General features: G+C 38.6%; 2 protein-coding genes across 12 annotated transcripts in view; one reads left to right on the top strand and one right to left on the bottom strand.

The window, feature by feature from the left end:
• LOC131692765 (neuroglobin-like) overlaps positions 1 to 10,502 on the bottom strand; it is a 48,902-nt gene extending 38,400 nt beyond the window's left edge. The window contains exons 1-2 of one of the 10 annotated variants that reach the window (XM_058980017.1): positions 9,894 to 10,502; positions 8,651 to 9,356 (exon numbers count right to left, since the gene is read on the bottom strand). In XM_058980017.1, coding sequence (XP_058836000.1) covers positions 8,651 to 8,850 — 200 coding nt within the window. In that variant the 5' untranslated portion in view covers positions 8,851 to 9,356; positions 9,894 to 10,502. Of the gene's footprint in view, positions 1 to 8,650 lie in introns of all 10 variants that reach the window. The other 9 variants (XM_058980019.1, XM_058980020.1, XM_058980015.1 and 6 more) reach the window with 9 other exon arrangements.
• LOC131692760 (uncharacterized) overlaps positions 1 to 19,052 on the top strand; it is a 123,302-nt gene that overhangs the window by 71,632 nt on the left and 32,618 nt on the right. The window lies entirely within an intron of this gene.

Here is a 19,052-nt window from a genome sequence, read left to right as displayed (position 1 = left end):
GGGAGTGCGAGAAAGGGCTCCAGCTTATGACGGCAAGGCGATGGAATCTGAAACGCTGTTTGTCGATTTTCCCTTCTTCTCCCTGCTACCGTTTCCTTCAGGTCCCAAAAGTTTAGCTATAATTTTAATGATTGTAAAGCGTTTTTCATCAGCACCTAAATTGTTCAATTATGATCACGACGATTGACGACAATTAGGAAATTATATTGTCAATCGGGGGACCATTTTCATTCGTTGTGCGATGGAAGCATTGGAAATTGTTAGATTGAAAATTCTCGACACCACCCCTGTTCAGAGAAGAAACAAAAAAGGATTCAGTTCTGCTACGTTGAGTCCTATTTCAATTTGGGCTTCTAATTGATAAGCTCTGTTTCCTATATTAGATGAATTAGGAGCATACCTTTCGATTCCTTCGCGGTTCGAGGCGATTTACGTCATAAAATATTAGCCATCATTCTCAGTTAGGGCTGCTGGAAGACCTGTTGGGAGTAATAGCTAACTTCATACCTGAAGGATTATCGTTTGTGAAATTCGGCAACTGAAAATTCAAAATATTTCTTTGTTTTTTTTTATTTGAATCATTTAGGTTTTATTGCGAAAAAAAAGATTGCGGCTTTTGCTTTGAAAATATCGCATCAATGAAATAAACAAGAAATATGAAGCTGATCAGAAACTTGTCATGGATTGCCTAATTGCAATCGTATGATGTATGACCCCCTTTTGGAATCTTTTTAAAATTGATACAAGCATCGATTGCAATCATATGCTGTATGACAGTACATAGCTCATCGCAATGAATTATTTGGTAAATCAGTAAAATTTACAAACTTCGGATTTTTTAATAAATATTTTGTACAGTTTATAAAATGTTGGTCATCAGAAAATTGTAACTGGTAGCATTTGCAATGCAATAATGAATAAAACGGCGAACGTAGTTGGTAAATCGATTGTGTTGTACTCAATTCACGTGAGGTCAAATCTCAACCGCCACACATAGCTAGAAGTTGTTCAAGCTTTGAAAAGGAAGCGAATGACACTAAGGCTAAACACTCTCTAACCAAAATAGTGATACCAGTTTTTGTTTTCGTTTCGCTTCCGTTTCTGCGAATCATTTAGCTCCCAGTTTTGTCGCAATCTAGTCGAATAGTCGCCGGCGGTGAATTTACCATACTCCGACTGAGAGTCCCTCGACGGCGGAATTTCCTCCGATACCGATGCCCATCGCGTGAGACATTTATCTCCCAGTTTTGTTGCGATCCATTCGGATAGTCCTCGGTGGTGCACCTATTCTACTCGGTGGGCCAACCAATAGGTGTCGAGATCATTCCAGCGGTTCCGGGTGGATTATGTCATGGATCAAGCGGTGTATCCATCTTCCATTCACCGTGTTGTCCCATTCATCTTACCACTTTATCGTGGTGTTAATCAGCGTTCTTTTTCGGACTCGTCCGGTGTTATAGCACTTCTGAGCCTCCAACAGTAGCAGTACAATGGATATCATTCTGGCAATGTCACAGACAGCTTCCAAAGATATGGTCGATAGGAGTTATCCACCCTCATGTTCTACAACCTAAACGTGCTTTTTAACCACGACTTGTTTCTTTGCTTTTATTGCTGGTAGCCAGGGCTACCATTCTACAAGATGACGACACGAATGAACTCATGATGAATGAAGTTCATTTTTGACAATTCTCGGTGGTTTGTTTACTATGTCAGTTGCGTGAGTGCGAATGCAACGGGTGCTCATCTGTTACATTCGAACTCACGTAACTCCTATATGAACAAACCACCGAGAATTGTCAAAGAGAGTTCATCCGTCTCAGATTGTGGGGTTGTGTCCGGTTGGTGTAAAACCTAATACCGGAGAACCGATGATGATACGCTCGCTAAAATCGTTCGGGTTGCATCCACTGTAGACTTACATTTTCGGAAACTGAACTGCATGTTGGACACGCCGTTCTCTCTTTCCTAGTACTATGTATATCTGCACTGAATTGTTCTCTCTAACAACTATCTGACCGAATCCATATTGGCCTATACGCTGAAGCATCTCCAGAAGGTTTTACCAGCTTCGGCAGCAACATCAGCTTCTGTCGCTTTAAGTTATTGAGGACATTACCTTCATGGATGCATTTCTGCAGCGTAGACTTTGAACCAGGTTGGAAATTCCGTTGGGTCTTGTGGGTATCTCCACTTTCAAGGCTTTCGCCATCCCGATTAGCTCTACGATGCTGCGGGAAAACCCTCTGATAATCTGACCTTCATCTGGTCCAGACAACTTTTTAGTGATACATATGGGCCCTTTATCTTCGCCTGGCGTCTCTCTAGCGATTAACGGTGGCTTTCTGGCAAAGCTCTTCAATGCAGGCTTTCTTGCTTGGCTTGATTGTAGCGCAGGTCGTGTTCCACCAGATGACAGATCTTAGGTTTTTGCCATCATTTCGTTTGTGTTTAGGTTGAAGGGGACGCTCTCAAATTTAAGTGCTTCGAAGAACATGCTCCATGCTGTGAGTGCTAACGGTACCTTCGTTACCAAGATTTAGTTTTTCTAGAACCTTCTTGATCACTGATGGCCTTTTAATATAATGTCCACCTCGACAATTCCGTAATTTCCTGGCTCTGAGTATATTCTAGAAATAAAGTCCATCGATAAAGGCATCGATTCCTCTGAAAAGGCTATTTCGATTTTCACAAATTTAGTCTCATATTGAAAATTTAATATACTCAAAATCAGTTGGTGAAGTTTATACAAATCAAACCTATGGCTGCGGAAATACGTTCTGAATCATGCGGATCCATCTATTAATGTCAAAAGCCTTGCAGCAAACCTTATGCAACGAGCCCCATATAGATGGCCACGACGTTGATTTGAATTTAGATTGTTTTTTATCGAAATTCATTTCGAATGCAACAAACGATTCACACTTCATCGATTGTTGCGTTTGAAGTGGAATCGATTCAGAAATCAATCTGTATTAGCTTTTCCATGAGTCGTTTGTTTGACAATTCACAGGTTGGTCCTTCCTTTCGCGAACACAAAAACCCGTGCGACCGACGAACGTCTTCCATTATTCATATTCGTATTCAGAGCCGTAGCGTGGTCTTCTTACCTGAACCCGACCCGTACCCGGATTTTATAAATATACAAAATCCGGACCCGGGCCTGTAAAACAAATCCGAACCCGACCCGAACCCTACCCGTACCCGACCCGAGCCCGACACGAAGCCGACTCGCACCCAAATTAAAATAAATTAAAAACCGTGTCCGATCCGAACCCGATTTTCAATAGATAAATTTGATCTATTTGATTCGAAAGACTAGGGGAGTCCGGTGCTGGTTGGCGGAATTTTCATTTCTTTTATTTAAGTAGATTGTGCACTATTGAAAAATATTATCTTTCACGTAATAGAATTAAACTCAACGGAAATAACACAAACTCCACAAAATTAAGAAAATTCGTTTATTACGTTCGTAAACTGTCACCCATGATTTTTAGAAAACAAAATGAAATGCAACATAAGAAAACATATTTTACATAATTTGTAGTAAAAAACGAGAGATTTTTAATACAAACGAAGCCAAAGGATCTCTGCCAACTTACGCCTTCCGCAAACTAGGCCCCCTCTTCTATTACACTAGTATACCAATTTTGGGGTGATTGCAGTAAGCTAAGAAAAAAGGCGTTTTCTATGTAAATTTTGGGTCGCTGAGCTCGGAAATCATATCCATTTTCCTTGTCCTAAAATCGTTTTTGAGCTTTTTGAAAAACCTGTTTTTGTCACTTTTTGCAGTCTTGGGAATAAATCTTCCGATTAACACAATCGACCCACCATTCGAAAGGTATTGAAGTGTCCGTAACAAAAATGTATAATGTGTTCGGATTAACCCTCCGGTACTCGCGCGAATGGCTCCCCGAATGAACAGCCGCTGGTGCTAAAAGAAGATTTTGCCAGATTTTCTGAAGGTGTTGCATTGAATACAACGGCGCGAGTGCCGGAGTAAATATCAACAATTTGGGGTTAAGAGCAATCAAAGTCAAAAAAAGTAATTTATAGTAAATTATTCCTTTTTAGTAACAATTCAGAGAAAAGTCTTTTAAAATCTTATGTGACAGAGAAATTCCTCTCATAAATTTTAAGCCCAAGATAAGCCGTTATATATAATATATTTAAGCCAATAATTCACTGGGATTATTTCACATTCAATGATGGAATGATAACATGTTTTGGTCGACAAAGGTATTCGAAGGATCAGACCAAACGAACCTCAGCTATTATCAGTGAAGCTGAAAACGTCCCGCTAACAAGGAAAAAAATCTAAGTCTGCACTGGAAACTGGTAACTGAGATTCGATGAACACGAGTTGAGATTGATTTTTCTCTCATTATCTTTTTACAAATATATTGAAAACATCCACGATTGTTAACCTTCTAAAACTGGCATTATTATATCTAGTACAACACTCTTAAAAGTGCCAGCAAAGTCACGTTTGAGCATGAGCTATTTTGGGAGCCATTCACGTGGCATTACTGGCAACAAAAAATTCATGAAGAACTAACGCGTTTACATGCCCGCTCACAAAGTTGAGATCGATGGTGTAGTTATCGATTCGAACTTGGCATGCATGGATCTACTGAAGGACGAGATGGTCTGTTTCCATGACCCCTTGCACCAATGAGCAAAGCTTTTGAGTGACAATCTCAATGGACTTTCAAACTAGTGTCGGGTGACCTTTTGGCGAGACTGCTTTGCGTCTTCTTCGACAAGGATCGTCTACATGATCGGTTATTTGTGCCGCGCGTCATGCATGCATTATTGCACTAATTACAAGCAAATGAGTCTCCGTAACATTTTTTTCACTTTTGAAACTCCGCTAAATATACCTGCAAGAAAAAGTTCTGCCACAAATCCGAAGCAAACAGCACCTGGTCAGTTCTATTTATTATTTTATTTTTTTAGTTGTTTTATTTGGAGCAGGAAAAAGCCCCCTGGAACTAGGTTTCATTCAAACCCTTTTTCCAGCAGGCATAAATCCTCCTTATCTTTAACTATACATAACTAAAATATGGACAAAAGCTACCTTGACGGTACGGGCAGGATTAATGTCAAAGACGTGGGAATAAACGGCACATAGGGGAACATGGGGAGACTTGACCAGGTTTTCAGCTAAAACTGCATAAATCTTCAAAAAGGCCTTCAATCCCTCAAAAGTCATTGAAATCATAACAAAAATCATAACAAAAAATAATGACATAAAACATACTGTAATTATTTTTTTCCATATTGTCGAGATCCTTAGGTAGCAGTAAAAAATATAAAAAGGTTGCATCGATTTTTAATGCATTTCTTTTTATGTATTGTGTGTTCACACATCACGAAATCAGTGCTACTATTGCTAATTTTGTTTAATAATACTAAAATATAAAGACTTATGTTTGAGGCGGGATTTTTTAATGGCGTGAATAACATCAACAGTAGATACCAAAGCATAATAAATATCAGGAATTTTGTATCTTTCTTCAGCTAATTGCCACTTGGTCAAGTCTCCCCATAAAAGCTTGGTCAAATCCCCCAACATTAGTCATTGCGCTCAATGCTATTCAAATTCTAATAATAATTATTCCAATGTTCCAATTTATGTAAAATCATTTCACCGCTTCACAAAGATTAAGATGATATATTAGTACATTAATAGTAATTAGTAGTCGAGTAGATATGTCCATACGAAGTTTGATAAAAAATTACATAATTTAATGCAAATTTATTGATCACGTAATCTTTTCTGTAAGGAAACGATTTTTCATACCAAGCTTTTAAAATTACCTTAAGGGATCGAAACAAGTATAAAAATATTTTTGAAAAAATTTTAAGAATCGAATAGAAGACACCATAGCCAAAAATAGAATTTTGCGCTTGGTCAAGTCTTCCTCTACTGGCGAATGGCTCTTAATTCGTTCTGGCAATAAGAAGACGAAATAATGGATGGGATTGAAGGCTACGACGACGGTTGTCGAAATCCGATAACTGGAGAAGATCAGGGCAGTCAATTCGTGATTGAAACATACCGACGAATAGATAGGAGATCAAGATCAATGAGCCTACAGCGATCAGGGTAGGACGGGAGATTTAGAGAGTATCTCCATGGAAATCGTCGAAGTGTGAATTGGATAATCGTTTTAATAATAAGGTGCCCAAACAACAGCTGCATATTCAAGCGTAGAACGATATAACGCTTTTAAACAGTGTACATCAACTGATTATCTTGTAACACGAAAAATAAATCCTAAAAGTTTGGAAGCTTTGGAAATGGTGTATTCTATGTGTTCTTTAAAATTCAGTTTTGAATCTAACAAAATCCTAAGTCCTTCATGGGCGATTCACGTTGAAGAACACTCTGAGAAATATTTTAGTCGGATTTGGTCGGTGTTAAGTCAGACCAGACCAAATCGCAAAACATCAAAAAATGAGTTAATGACAGCACTGGATAAAAAATTTCTTCATCTACATTTCACTTTTACCAGATTTGAAATATGAAACAATAAACAAGAATTATGGTATAAAATATTTTCCAATTATAATGTAAAGGATGCTGCGATTCAAACTTTAAACGCGTTTTTATCGAAATCAATGCACTGTCACTTAGTCCGGTCTGACCTAACACCGACCATTTGATCATCGAATGTTTGCTGTTGAAAGAGATGACTGAGCATTTAGAAGCATTCAGTTGCATCCTGTCGCCATGACGTCAATTTATGAATATATCGAACTGATGGACTAGTCTAAAGACTAGTCTAAAGTTGTTGAGCAGAGCAAGAATATGAAAGGTCTAAGATGACTACCCTGACGAACCCCAGAGCTGGCAGTAAATGGAGAGGTCGTGCAGTCTCCAATTTTTACAACCATTTCCTGTCCAGATTGATAGAAGTGAAGCAAATCCAAAAAAGAGCTGCAGAATCCAAGCCTGTCTAGTTTAGAAAAAGTTATATGGTGGTTGATCTTATCGAAGGCTGCCGAAAAGTCGGTGTGTATGGCGTCTACTTGTAATCTTGCTTGCAAGGGACGGATGATGAAGGATGTGTACGATATTAAGTTAGTAGAAATTGATCGTTTCGGCATGAACCCGTCCTGGGTCTCGGATATGAAATCAGAGCAGTCATGGGTGATGAAATCCAAAACAATCTTTTCAAATAGCTTAGATGCTGCACATAAAGAAGTTATTCCGAATTCAGAAGAAACAAAGAGTTTCCAACGCTTCCAGGAACACCAAAATCCATGTGACATTTCAACCCGAGATTGAACTTAGTGAAGAATTGGTTAGACTTAGGTTGGGAACCGTTAACTAACCTCACTTATTTTAAAAAGCAGATCACCACCCTAAGGTTGGCGCCCTTGTGCAGTGTCGAAAAGCAAAATTATATGAAGGTTGTTGTTGTTTTATGAAATGTTGCCGATTTATTTTTATTTCGGTTATTTAAAAAAATGATTCGCCCCCTTACTTTTTCAGCGATTTTAAAGGGAAGAATGTGGTGAATTTGTAACGGTCTTATTTGCTCAATAGGTGAAATGTTCATACTAATGCATTAATTTCAGAAAATATAATATATTCTTCCAGAACCAGTGATGTAAGAAAACATGTTGGTTATCGCACGTAATTCAAAACTATTTTCAGAATTATTGAAAGGGTATATAGATATAAGTTGTTCCATAAGTCGTAGCCAAAATCAGCAGCAATCCATTTATTTATAAAAACATGTCGGTCATCGCGATGAATATAGTTTTGAGGTGAATTAATTAATATTTTGCACTTTAATGTATCTTTACATAATTAAATTTTGAGAGCAATTTTGTTCTTGCTTCTATGTAGAGATTGTAAAATATCATTCGTATAGCGAAAGTCAGATCCACTAAATCAATATGTCTAACGTTTAAAACCGGAGAGCATTTATAATTAATTTTCCACGAAACCGTAAACACGCATTAATTCAATTTCACAAAATAAGTTTTAGCATTATTATACGTACTAAAAACTGAATGAATCGTCTACGTATCATTAACGTTAGCTTAGACCAAAAACGACATATTACTTAATGCCCCAACTGGGAGCGAACTGAAAAAAGAAAGTCAGTTCCACGAAATGTTGCACCAAGGCCATTTTTTTCTAACTCTCCGGCATTGAAGACGGTATAGTTGATTTAAAAAAAAATGTACTTTTCAAGTTGTTGATTGATCTGATATAGGGGCTGCGTACCAGGTGAATATTTTTTATCTATTTTTCAAATGCGGCGAATTCCCAACTTTTTCTCCCTTTTCCCGAAAGTTTCGAATTTTTGTCTTTTCACTCGTTCGTTGGACACAATGTATAATATAACTAGAAGCAACATTTTCCTGAACAATGGTACTTATGGGAAGTTGTTGTAAATAATATAAACGCCTCTTTTTACGTGGAAGTAATCGTCCTTTTGTTGATCGAGTTCAGAAATTGTGCCATCATCTAACATGCAATTCACAGGCGGAAGGTTTTTCTTTAATTTATAGGAAGGTGAGGCTTATTCTGTTTGACAATACAATGACACTGGGAAGTTGAGGATTATTTTGGTTGACAATAACGTACACAACGATGCGTAAATTGTGTTGTTCTACATTTACTTACTTGATGAACATGTCAATCCCTGTGGTCTCCATAGCCCGACTGATTCCTTTCCACGAGGCCACCATGGTGTACTTTTGCTTGGCAGTGAGCGGTAATCGACTGTCAGTCGGTGGTGGTCCGCATGCATCTAGACTAGGGACATTGCCCTTGGAGCAGCCTCCGCCGCTACCACCGGCTAATTTTGATAGTTCACAACCCATGGTACGCTTATTTATTTTTCCTCTTTGTTGCGTGTGAGTGATATGGGAAGCCTCTTCTGTGATTGGTAATTTGCTATTTTATTACCACTGGTGATGCACTGAACACTTTTTTCTTTTACTCAGCTATCAGTTTTCAACTCCCAACGAAACATTCTGATTATTTTTCTTGACAGACGTTACACTTGGACAAATCCCATATCAAATTATGGAAGTAATATTTCTTCTAAAGCCAATGGTCTTCTACACTGCACACATGCACTTCACATTTTATGCTTCACTTCATATTGGTTACACGTTTAATAATTCCTGTATTCGTAGAATGAATACTCTGGAGGGACTTTGCTTACTCCAGTTATTCCACACACGCTCCTAGGGTAATGGTTGCAGGAAGAGATTGCTTTAGACACCGAGTGAAATATGAACGCCAGCGAGGTAGACTGATGTCCACGACGCGACCCACAATTCTCGCATACGCTCCTCTCTCACTTGCTGCAAACCATGAGTCCCTGAAAAGTGTGTTATTCCTTGCATCTGATTCGATAACAATCACTCACTAATCACCCGGATGTGGTTCCACTAGAGCTACGCACGGGGAACGTGTATGGTTTTACGAATGTCGCGAATGTGGGTATAATGCTCTTAGCTTCCCACGCATCAAGGGTGGTCTTTAAAATTTGGCTACATACCAGTCACAAACTGGCATCAAGGCTGAAACATGAATGAAAATGCTATTTTCCCATGACGATGACTGCTGCCGATGATGGTGTCACTCCGAACACATTAAAGTCCTATGTTGGCGTGTTGGATAATCGAGTGACTCGCCATTTGATCCTTCACACAGGCAGACCAAGATACGGGACGATGCACTGCACTGTCACTGTATCCACATGGTTCAATTCATTCGTCGCGTCGAAAAGCTCTTTATATTTGATTTATTATGTCTCACATATACACTTCCATCAGTGCATCCCACAAATATCCATTCAATCTGTATTGTACCAGATTTGCAATGCCAGAAAAGCTGACAGGTTGATAAAGATTACCTTATATTATTTCTTCCCTCACAACATGTGTAGATAAATAAAGGGTTTCCGGTTCACTCAGCTATACTACTCCTTCCTATTTTCCCTGCAAGTGCGGCCAAAATATCTGAACTTCAATCCGGCACGTCTCAAAATCCTATTTCAAAAGGAATCACTATAAATTTGCCTTGAAACGTAGAAAAGAAAATCTTAACAGTTCGTACGTGAGATAAACAACGAGATTCTATTCATAAGGAGTCCCTTTTTCCTCTCATCGTCATCATCATCATCATCAATTCTTTATGCTTGGGAACACATCATCACTACCGATTGCCTCACCACAATGAAATTGATTTTCCGAACTTAATTTTCTTTCTTGGTAGCTTCCTTCTTTACTTTTGTTGTTTTCGTGTATACGCGCTGTTACAAAACTTTTCGCTCCCTATTAACGATTACCATCCAAATTGAAACGGCGGACTAGCCATAACGATGAGTGAAAAAATGCAAACAAGTTTACTGGCCCTAGCTTCACACCACTTGTCGAATTGAAACACACGCCCGCTGATAAAAAATACTGTCGTCCGAACGCGCTTATCGTTCATTCACAACTAACCATCCTAGTGTCCTGCTAATTATCGAACCTGCACACGACCCGAAAACTCTCACAACGCTCATGCTCTTTTGCTCAGTTTTTTTTGGTTGGTAGTGCGCATGTCACCTGTTCCAGCGTGAACACCCACTGATGCTACCTACTTACCAGGACTTTTCAACCTCTGGTACACTACCGAACTGGCGCTAGCTGGGAAAACAAAACAGCACCAGTAGGCGATGCACGCGTTCATTCATCAAACAGGTACCTACCCTACAACATTGAGTTACCGTGCGTGTACTCCTGGTGCACGGTGAGGCGATCATGGAGGCGCACGATGCTTTTATGATATTGTTTAAGAGCGTTTTCATTTTGTCATCGGGCTAAATCGTTGTATTGTGAAAAAATAGACTTATTTCACCTGAGTTTGAATGAGTGCAGCTACCGGGATAGTGCAAGACAATAGAGATCGGGAGAAACTACATTGATTCGACGAGACGATTGTATTTGTTGAATCTGACGTCGAGCTGAAAATACAGAAAACAAATAATGCAATCAGTTGGGTTTTCAATAATTATCAGTTGAGTTTTTATTTGTACTAGAAATACAATATACACGCCTCGTTTGATATGCACATACACGCAATTTTGGGAACAATGATTCTTGATAAATCTGTAGATTTTTGGGTATTTAAATCGACTGTCTCGAATCTAGTCATTAGCGATGGCTAAAGGACGTGTCAGAATTAAAGATACGCGACTCAATCACGAATCTTTCAAAAGATTTGAATCTAAAAATAAAGTGAATAAACCATGATTAATTTTTATAGAGTTGTGATTCACTGACGGAGTGATTGCGCATTATGATCCTGAAAAGATGCAAACAAATGAAGTAAGTTAGTTATGCCTACTTACCATGATCATGAATCATATGTATCGATAAACATATATAAGCGCTTTAAACAATAGAGCACTTGGGGACCATTCATAACTTACGTAACACTTTAAGGGGGGAGGGAGGAGAAGGGGGTGTTACGACAAAATGTGGAATATGGGGGAACGGGAGTAAGCTAGAAAGTTACATAACAGAAAAATAATTTTTCGTAAAGAATTTGTTACATACTAGGGGAGGGGGATAAATAAATTTGTGACAATTTGTTACATGGGGAAGGAGGGAGTCGATTTCGGACAATTTTTGCATTACATAACTTATGTATGATCCCTCATTTGTGTATGTGGTGCAAAAAAATTTCTCAATATCAATTTTAAAGGGGTATTTCCAAAATCTTCTCAAATATATCATTGAATGTACAAAAAAGCCGATTTTCGCGAAAGAATCAGACACGATTCCCAATCGAAACTGAACCAATTTGCCCATCTCTAGTCAAAATTCTGCGCAAGATTCCTTCTGATTTCATAGAATGATTGTATTGCAATTCTGAGAACCTGCTGTTGGACTCCTCAGAAGGTATCTGGAAACGATTCATGAGAAATTGTGTTTTCGTGTTAAAATAAATTATTTTATTGAGTTTGATATGTCGCATGATGGGTCTATATTGAGTTGACCAATATGTCATCGGAAAAGTCTCCAGTACCTGTGTCAGAATGGAAGCATTTCATGAAATTGCATTAGATAGGTTGTTTTATTGCACAATCATAAGGAAATGAGATTATAGAAACCCATATATTTCATATGAGCCGAATATACCAGGAAATGATTCAAATGTATCGGCCCGCCAATACACTGTGTTCCACTGTTTGGTGGCGTTTTATTAAGGAAACTAAGACATATAGATAGATCTCTCTCAACTTTGGTTTTGTTTGACGATTGGCAACATTTTGAAGATCTTCAGTTGAAAACGAATGACAGTACCGATGTCTGTAGAGCAAGTCCGCTGTCGAAGCGTAACTAAATATTTAAAGAATCAATTGTTTGGTAGCAGTAATGAATCGAATTAGAAAGATAGTGTATAAGTTTTACCTGCCAACTGATTACATACTAAACTAACCAATACGACGAAAAAAATCATGCAACGCCCATCATCGTTAAAATTTCTTACTGCTATTGAACAGTTCTATATAGGTATCACAACGCGATTCAATCGCACTTGCCGGTTAGCTGCATCGTCACGCCGATCACGTTCGTCAATTATATGGCTCCGCGATCGCCTACTAGGGAAACAGACGTCAAAGAGCCGTCTATGCACGATCATTTGCACGCCAATTAGAATGACGTAATCGCCAATTATACTCTTCATCGAATTGGACTGTAAAACTGCAAGTGAGATGGTAGAAATTATTTGGCACATTAATTAAATGTCACCTTGGTTGTACTGTGTTTGTGGATAGCATGTAGGGATAAAACAACGCGTTAAAAGTAACAGTGACAGAAGGCCAATACGTTCAACTAGAGAAATTCTTTACAGTTTCGCAAAATCGTGTTCAATCTTTTTCGATTTTTACGATAAACCGAGTATTACTTGATTACTACATAGGGTTACATTATTTATTGAAAAAGCTTCTGCTTAGATACTATCTAAATTTTTAAATTTCCAATTCTACTGCAACGCTTCTCAGGTTTGCAAAGAACGCGATGAAAACAGTAACCGCGTTTTTCTCGCTACCACTTTGTTGAGTTGGCCGGAAATGTAACTCAAACGAATCAAACGTTACACATATGGTGGCAAACGAACTGGGTCGATCCAAGGTAAACGGCGAAGAGCATACCTGATGATGTATGTCTGCACCTTCTCAATGCTGTTAATGTGGACACGATGATAAGGAGCCCAAACAGGAACTCCCAAATCTTTGACGACGAAGTTACGGTGTACGTTGGCTGACATCAGTAAACATAGATTTCGGAGATTTCAAAACCGTGCCAAGATCATTTATAAACAAAATAAAGAGCAGTGGCCCAAGATGGCTGCCCTGTGACACATCAGAAAAGATTTCAACAGGCGTAGAAAGTGTGTCTCCGAATCGTACAATAGCCCTTCGTCCTGTGAGATGTGAACCAATCCAATCTGTTAATCCGGCAATCCAATGCGTTTATGCTTATCTTCAGCAAGGCGATGCGGGACACGGTCGAAGGTCTTTGACAAGTTTACATAAATAGAATCAACTTTTCGCTTGTAAGGTTTGTCGATGGTGGTTAATACATAAGCCATAAGATATTCAATTAGCTAAAGATTACTGGGTAGGAAAAGATATGAAAAATTAGAGCCATAGAACTCAAGTGAGAGCAAGGATGTGAAGTATACTGATCGAAAAACTGGAAGTGGCAGGGTCATTTGAACAGGCTTAATATCGCACGGGCTTAAAAATGTGACTACATATAGTCAAAATAAAAATGTTTGTAGATCGTTGATGACGTGACGCACGGACTGACTAACGATGTCGTATGAGAAACGTTCAAATACCTTCGGGAGGCAACTGACGACCGATATCGCACGATAGTTTTTCACGTCATGAACGCTACCATTCTTGTGGACAGGTGTGATAGCAAAAAATTTCCAGTAACTAGGAGACACGATCGATTGAAGATAGCGGACACAGGCAATGCGAGAGAGTCCACACATTTTTAGATGAACGATGGTGGTAAATGATCGTGTAACTGCAACTTGACGAGAACATCCTCACAAGAGAAAATAATAGGAGAAAAATTGAGGTTGAGCAGCGGCAAAGTGCTCAGGTATGACTCCAACAAAGGTGGTGAGTTATTACTTAACACGCTTTAAAAGAACGACAAGAACATGTTTGCGGCATCCGTTGACATGTCAGCTGTTTTTCCTTTATACTGAACATTAAGAGGTATTCTTTCGAGCTCCTACGACGGTTGACGAACGAACAGAAGGATTTAACGAGTGTTCAATCAAAAATGAGAATTTTTTCAGTCATGTAGTTAAAAATCAAAAAAAACTTTCAGCGAATCCAATATTTTTTATAAAAATATAATGTTGATTCTTCGAAAAACGTCAATGAACATTGAAAAAGAGACCCTGGTCAGCCGTACGACGCAGCTTAGTCGCGATGCTCTCATAAGAGCGCTGGATAGTACATGGCGTCCATCTTCTAGATACAATTCCGGATCCTGGTGGTCAACTGCTTCTTATCCTTGACCCGCCAATTCTTGTGTACACTAGGGAACTGAGGGAGCCCAAAAAATCCACAATGGGACGGCACTGGGGCAAGTTGGTCGGGTACCTTTCTTTCGGCACGTACGGTATCTTTTTCTGCTCAAGATACTCCAGCATCTTCTTGGCATAATGAGAAGACGCCTTGTCCGGCCTGAAGACGTACTTCCTATCCGCATGATGCTCCTTCAAGAAGGGCAGACGATTTTTTCAAGACACTCCTCCTGGTAAACTTGTTGATTGATGGCCAGACCGCTCGGATTGAACCACGGCTTTGAAATCCCTCTGTGCGATATGGCGATATGCACAGCATAACTTTTTTTTTTTTCAAATTTATGCTTAAATTTATTTTTTACTTCGGAGGGCGTGGTCAATTTATCGCTGGAATATAAGTTGTCATTTACTGTAATATGGGTTTTCGAGAGCGGAAAGTAACTTTCGTCGTCCAGCACGAAAGACGTCCCGCGGTAGTTCTTCGTCATCCACCGGCACTGCGGATTCACGATCGCGCTATCTGCTTCTCCGTGTACTCGGGGGACCGAGTCTTCTTCCGACAGGTGATATCCTCCATCTTGAAGGTTCGGTGAATCAAAAAAACAAAAGCTAGATCTAGTAATTTATTGTTGTGATTTTCGAGATAATTGATTTGTTTCAGTCCAGAAGAAACAACACATTCAACAAGAGACACTTCTCATTCAGAGGTTGCATCGTTGGGCAGAAAAGCACCTATATCATTGTCGTGTAGCCAGTTCAAATGAGGTACGTTATAATCTCCAACCACGACAATAGTATCTCACTCAGCCGATCGATCGTTTAGCTGCTGTATGCATGAAGCGTGCTGTTCGTATAAGTCGCTTTCCGGGTTGGGAGGAATATAAGCGGTACATATCTAGAGCGAGCCGGTATTTAATTTGACTTGGACAACTATTTGTTCTAAGCTATCATCATCGATGAGGGAAATCGTGCTGTTGTTCAAATGATTTTTTATCTCTAGCATAACACCGCCACCGCGCTGGTTGTACTGGTACGAGAGCTACGATCGCATATATGAAGCGTATAGTTCGAAGTCAGTTTAGCATAAAAAAGCTATCATTCAACCAAGTCTCGGTGAACGCTACAAAACCGTACTCACAGATGGAAAGTATCACATGCAAGGTGTTAGTTGTTGTTCGAAGACCTCTCAAATTCTGATAAAAGATGGTAAACGGATGGCGTATGGATGTATTGCTGATCCGTCGGCAGAATGTCCAATTGTATAGATATTTCTACACAGGAGCATTTGGTAGGCAGTTTGAGAATTATACAGTTAAATTTCTCTAAAACTATCCGTATTTCGACATGAACTTGGCACTACCGCTTATAATAGTATGTAGTGGTAGATCGCGTAGATGTACTTCACTTGTGTTACCGTCCATATCTACTGGAATGATGATATGAACGTCTCCAAAGTAGAAGGTGTGTTTCAATGTGTTCCGCTATTCAAAGATTCCTGCAACGGGTAACCATTTTAACAACAGTAGTATCACATCCTGTTTACAGTGATACTAGATATTGAAATCCGTTTCATTGATGTACACACCAAAAAAATCTGAATTTTATCGTTGACGTAATTGCAAACATGACACAATTAAACAAACCGTAATTTACGAAATGACGGAACATTACCGTGTTCCATTTTATTTTATATGAAACATATACTTTACATGCGCGATGAAATAAAATTACACTTCCTACCATTCAGAACAAACGCTGTATGTGGAGTAAAATTACATGATTTACGAAATTAAACGTCATGTGAAATTAAAATCAAACGTAAAACTAAGTCATTTTTGATGCTCGTATATGTCAGGGTCAGGAGACGTAAATTTACACTATTTTTTCTAGGTGTGTAGGTTTATTCTTTATATACATACTATTGGAACGTTCACGCAAACGTAAAGTGTCGTGTCGAATAAGCAAATTGCACAAAATGATAAATTCAATAAATATTACAGTAAAACAAATTTGCCAAGGTATTTTTTTTTTCAATATAGAATGATAAGAAACTATAGATTCCTCAGGCGCTGTTTTGTGCTACACACCTAGAAAAAATAGTGTAAATTTACGTCTCCTGACCCTGACATATACGAGCATCAAAAATGACTTAGTTTTACGTTTGATTTTAATTTTACATGACGTTTAATTTCGTAAATCATGTAATTTTACTCCACATACAGCGTTTGTTCTGAATGGTAGGAAGTGTAATTTTATGTTATTGCGCATGTAAAGTATACGTTTCATGTAAAATTAAACGGAACACGATAATGTTCCGTCATTTCGTAAATTACGGTTTGTTGAATTGTGTCATGTTTGCAATTACGTCAACGATAAAATTCAGATTTTTTTGGTGTGTAGATCATATGGACTCTCCCCACAATAGGTATACTCATTTAACAGCATTCCCAATGCAAGAGGCATCCTCATGATTCTCTGCGCAACTCTCACACCGCACTTTATTACTACAATGACCTATTGCTTGTGTTTAGTGCAATGCTGCAATACAGGAACGAGCGGTACAAACAGCCGAATAAGCAGACAATTCTCGTCAAAGAAGACGTAATAAAACACCAAACACCACCTGTACGAGTTCGAAGGGATGCACAATTTTGCTCAATACAGTGCGATTCCCATTGAAAAACCGTCGCTCAATGAAGCCAAGGTAACTTGAAACAGCCAACCTTGTGCTTCAGTGGATCCACGCACAAATTCGAATCGGTGGCCCCACTGTCGATCTCAACTTTGTTAGCGGACATGTTGACGCGGTAGTCCTTCATACAAGCCTTGTCGCTACTAACGTCAATTCTGAGCTGATCTGGGTGAATTTTCGGATTATCTGTCACTGTTGAATAAGTCTGCGTCAGTTCTTTCAAACCTTTAGAATACTTAGCGGATTATCTTTGGAAGAAGCTCAGCTACTGAGTTCAACCAATATTTGTAAACGGGAATTCGGAAGCTTGGTTTTTTTTCAGAAGAGCTTATTTATGCACGGGCCAGAGGCCGGCAAAAGTGAATACTTAAAGAATACGAAGGCAGTGATAGAAATTACAGGGAGATATTCGATACAGGAGATATTGAAAGGCAAGTCAAAAGATAGTCATTAGTCATGGAAATATGTGGTAAGTCTGGGGGTCCGCAAGGGATGTCATTCCAAATGACTCTGTTTTATCAAGTCAGCAACATTTTTATACGAAAAATAAGATAATTTTTTTGCGCACTACAACATTATTTTGACCCTGCTAATTCACGAAAGGATTTTGTTTCAACGAGCTGAAACACCTGCTCATCGAGTTTGTGTCAGTGGTATGTTATACAACGTTTGTTGTATTCAGCCCGGAGACAACTTGATAGCTCCCATATATTGAACTCATAAGCAAATTTTGTGGTGATTTGGTGATGTCATGGCGATTCGAATGGAACAAAAATCCCATTTATTATTTTCTATATCTGTAAAAAGTAAACTATTTAAACATTAATTTAATTCGCTCACCAAATTTAATTCGCTGTTCAAATTAGAAACTGTCCTCGTTGCACCATACCTAAACAGAAACATAGATTCTATTTTGGAGTCCAAAAAAATAAATAAGTCCGTTTTCAGAAATACAAGAAGATGGCTTTCAAAATCGAGCCACTTCCACTTATATTGAAATTTTCGAAAATCTTCGGGATCGAACCAACATCTCCCTAGGCGTGAAATCCTCCGGTAGAAGCCGTTACATTAGGTTTCTGTCAGGCTGGAGTCGAGTAAAATACGAAAAAAATTCTAATGAAATGCGTACCAAAACCATCGCAAAATCTTCCAGACAGAATTTAAAAAAAACTCTTTCAGGAGTCGAATATAACAGTACATTACTGATAGCATTCTTGCTAAAACCGGGCACCATCAGTTTGCTGCCAGAATTCAGATAAAATCGCACAAATTCTATCCAAAACCAATTTTGCTAAATGTGTAGAAAATCCTTCATATTTTGTTAAATTTGAAACAAGATGTCATAGGTTCACGAATTGTTAGGCTTGGTGATTTGCTTTCATTGACCAAAATGTTTTTCATTTATATTTCTTGAGAAAAAAGCATTTAGGGTGGATGTACCAATAGTCGCATGCTTAAGGAAAAAATCGATTAATAGACCTATGGGCAATGTTAATACATTAAACGAAAGCTTTCAGTCCCTACTTCATAGGAAAAATATAAAGATGGCTTAATAACCAATTTATGTATTCAAAACCGCTTGTACCACTATAGGAACACATGTACCAATAGTGGTGCAATCGCTAATTTCGGTTCCTATTGTTGCAAATCCCATTGCTTTCTTATGGGACTTGCAACTATAGGTACACTACATCAACTATAGGTGCAAGGGAGCTCAAAATTCTAAGAAAATCATTTTTTTTCAATAGTTATTTGAGCAAATTTCAAGGATAA

Source organism: Topomyia yanbarensis, chromosome 3, assembly GCF_030247195.1.
Source record: "Topomyia yanbarensis strain Yona2022 chromosome 3, ASM3024719v1, whole genome shotgun sequence".
NCBI lineage: Eukaryota > Metazoa > Arthropoda > Insecta > Diptera > Culicidae > Topomyia > Topomyia yanbarensis.
This window is presented reverse-complemented; position numbering and strand designations above follow the sequence as displayed.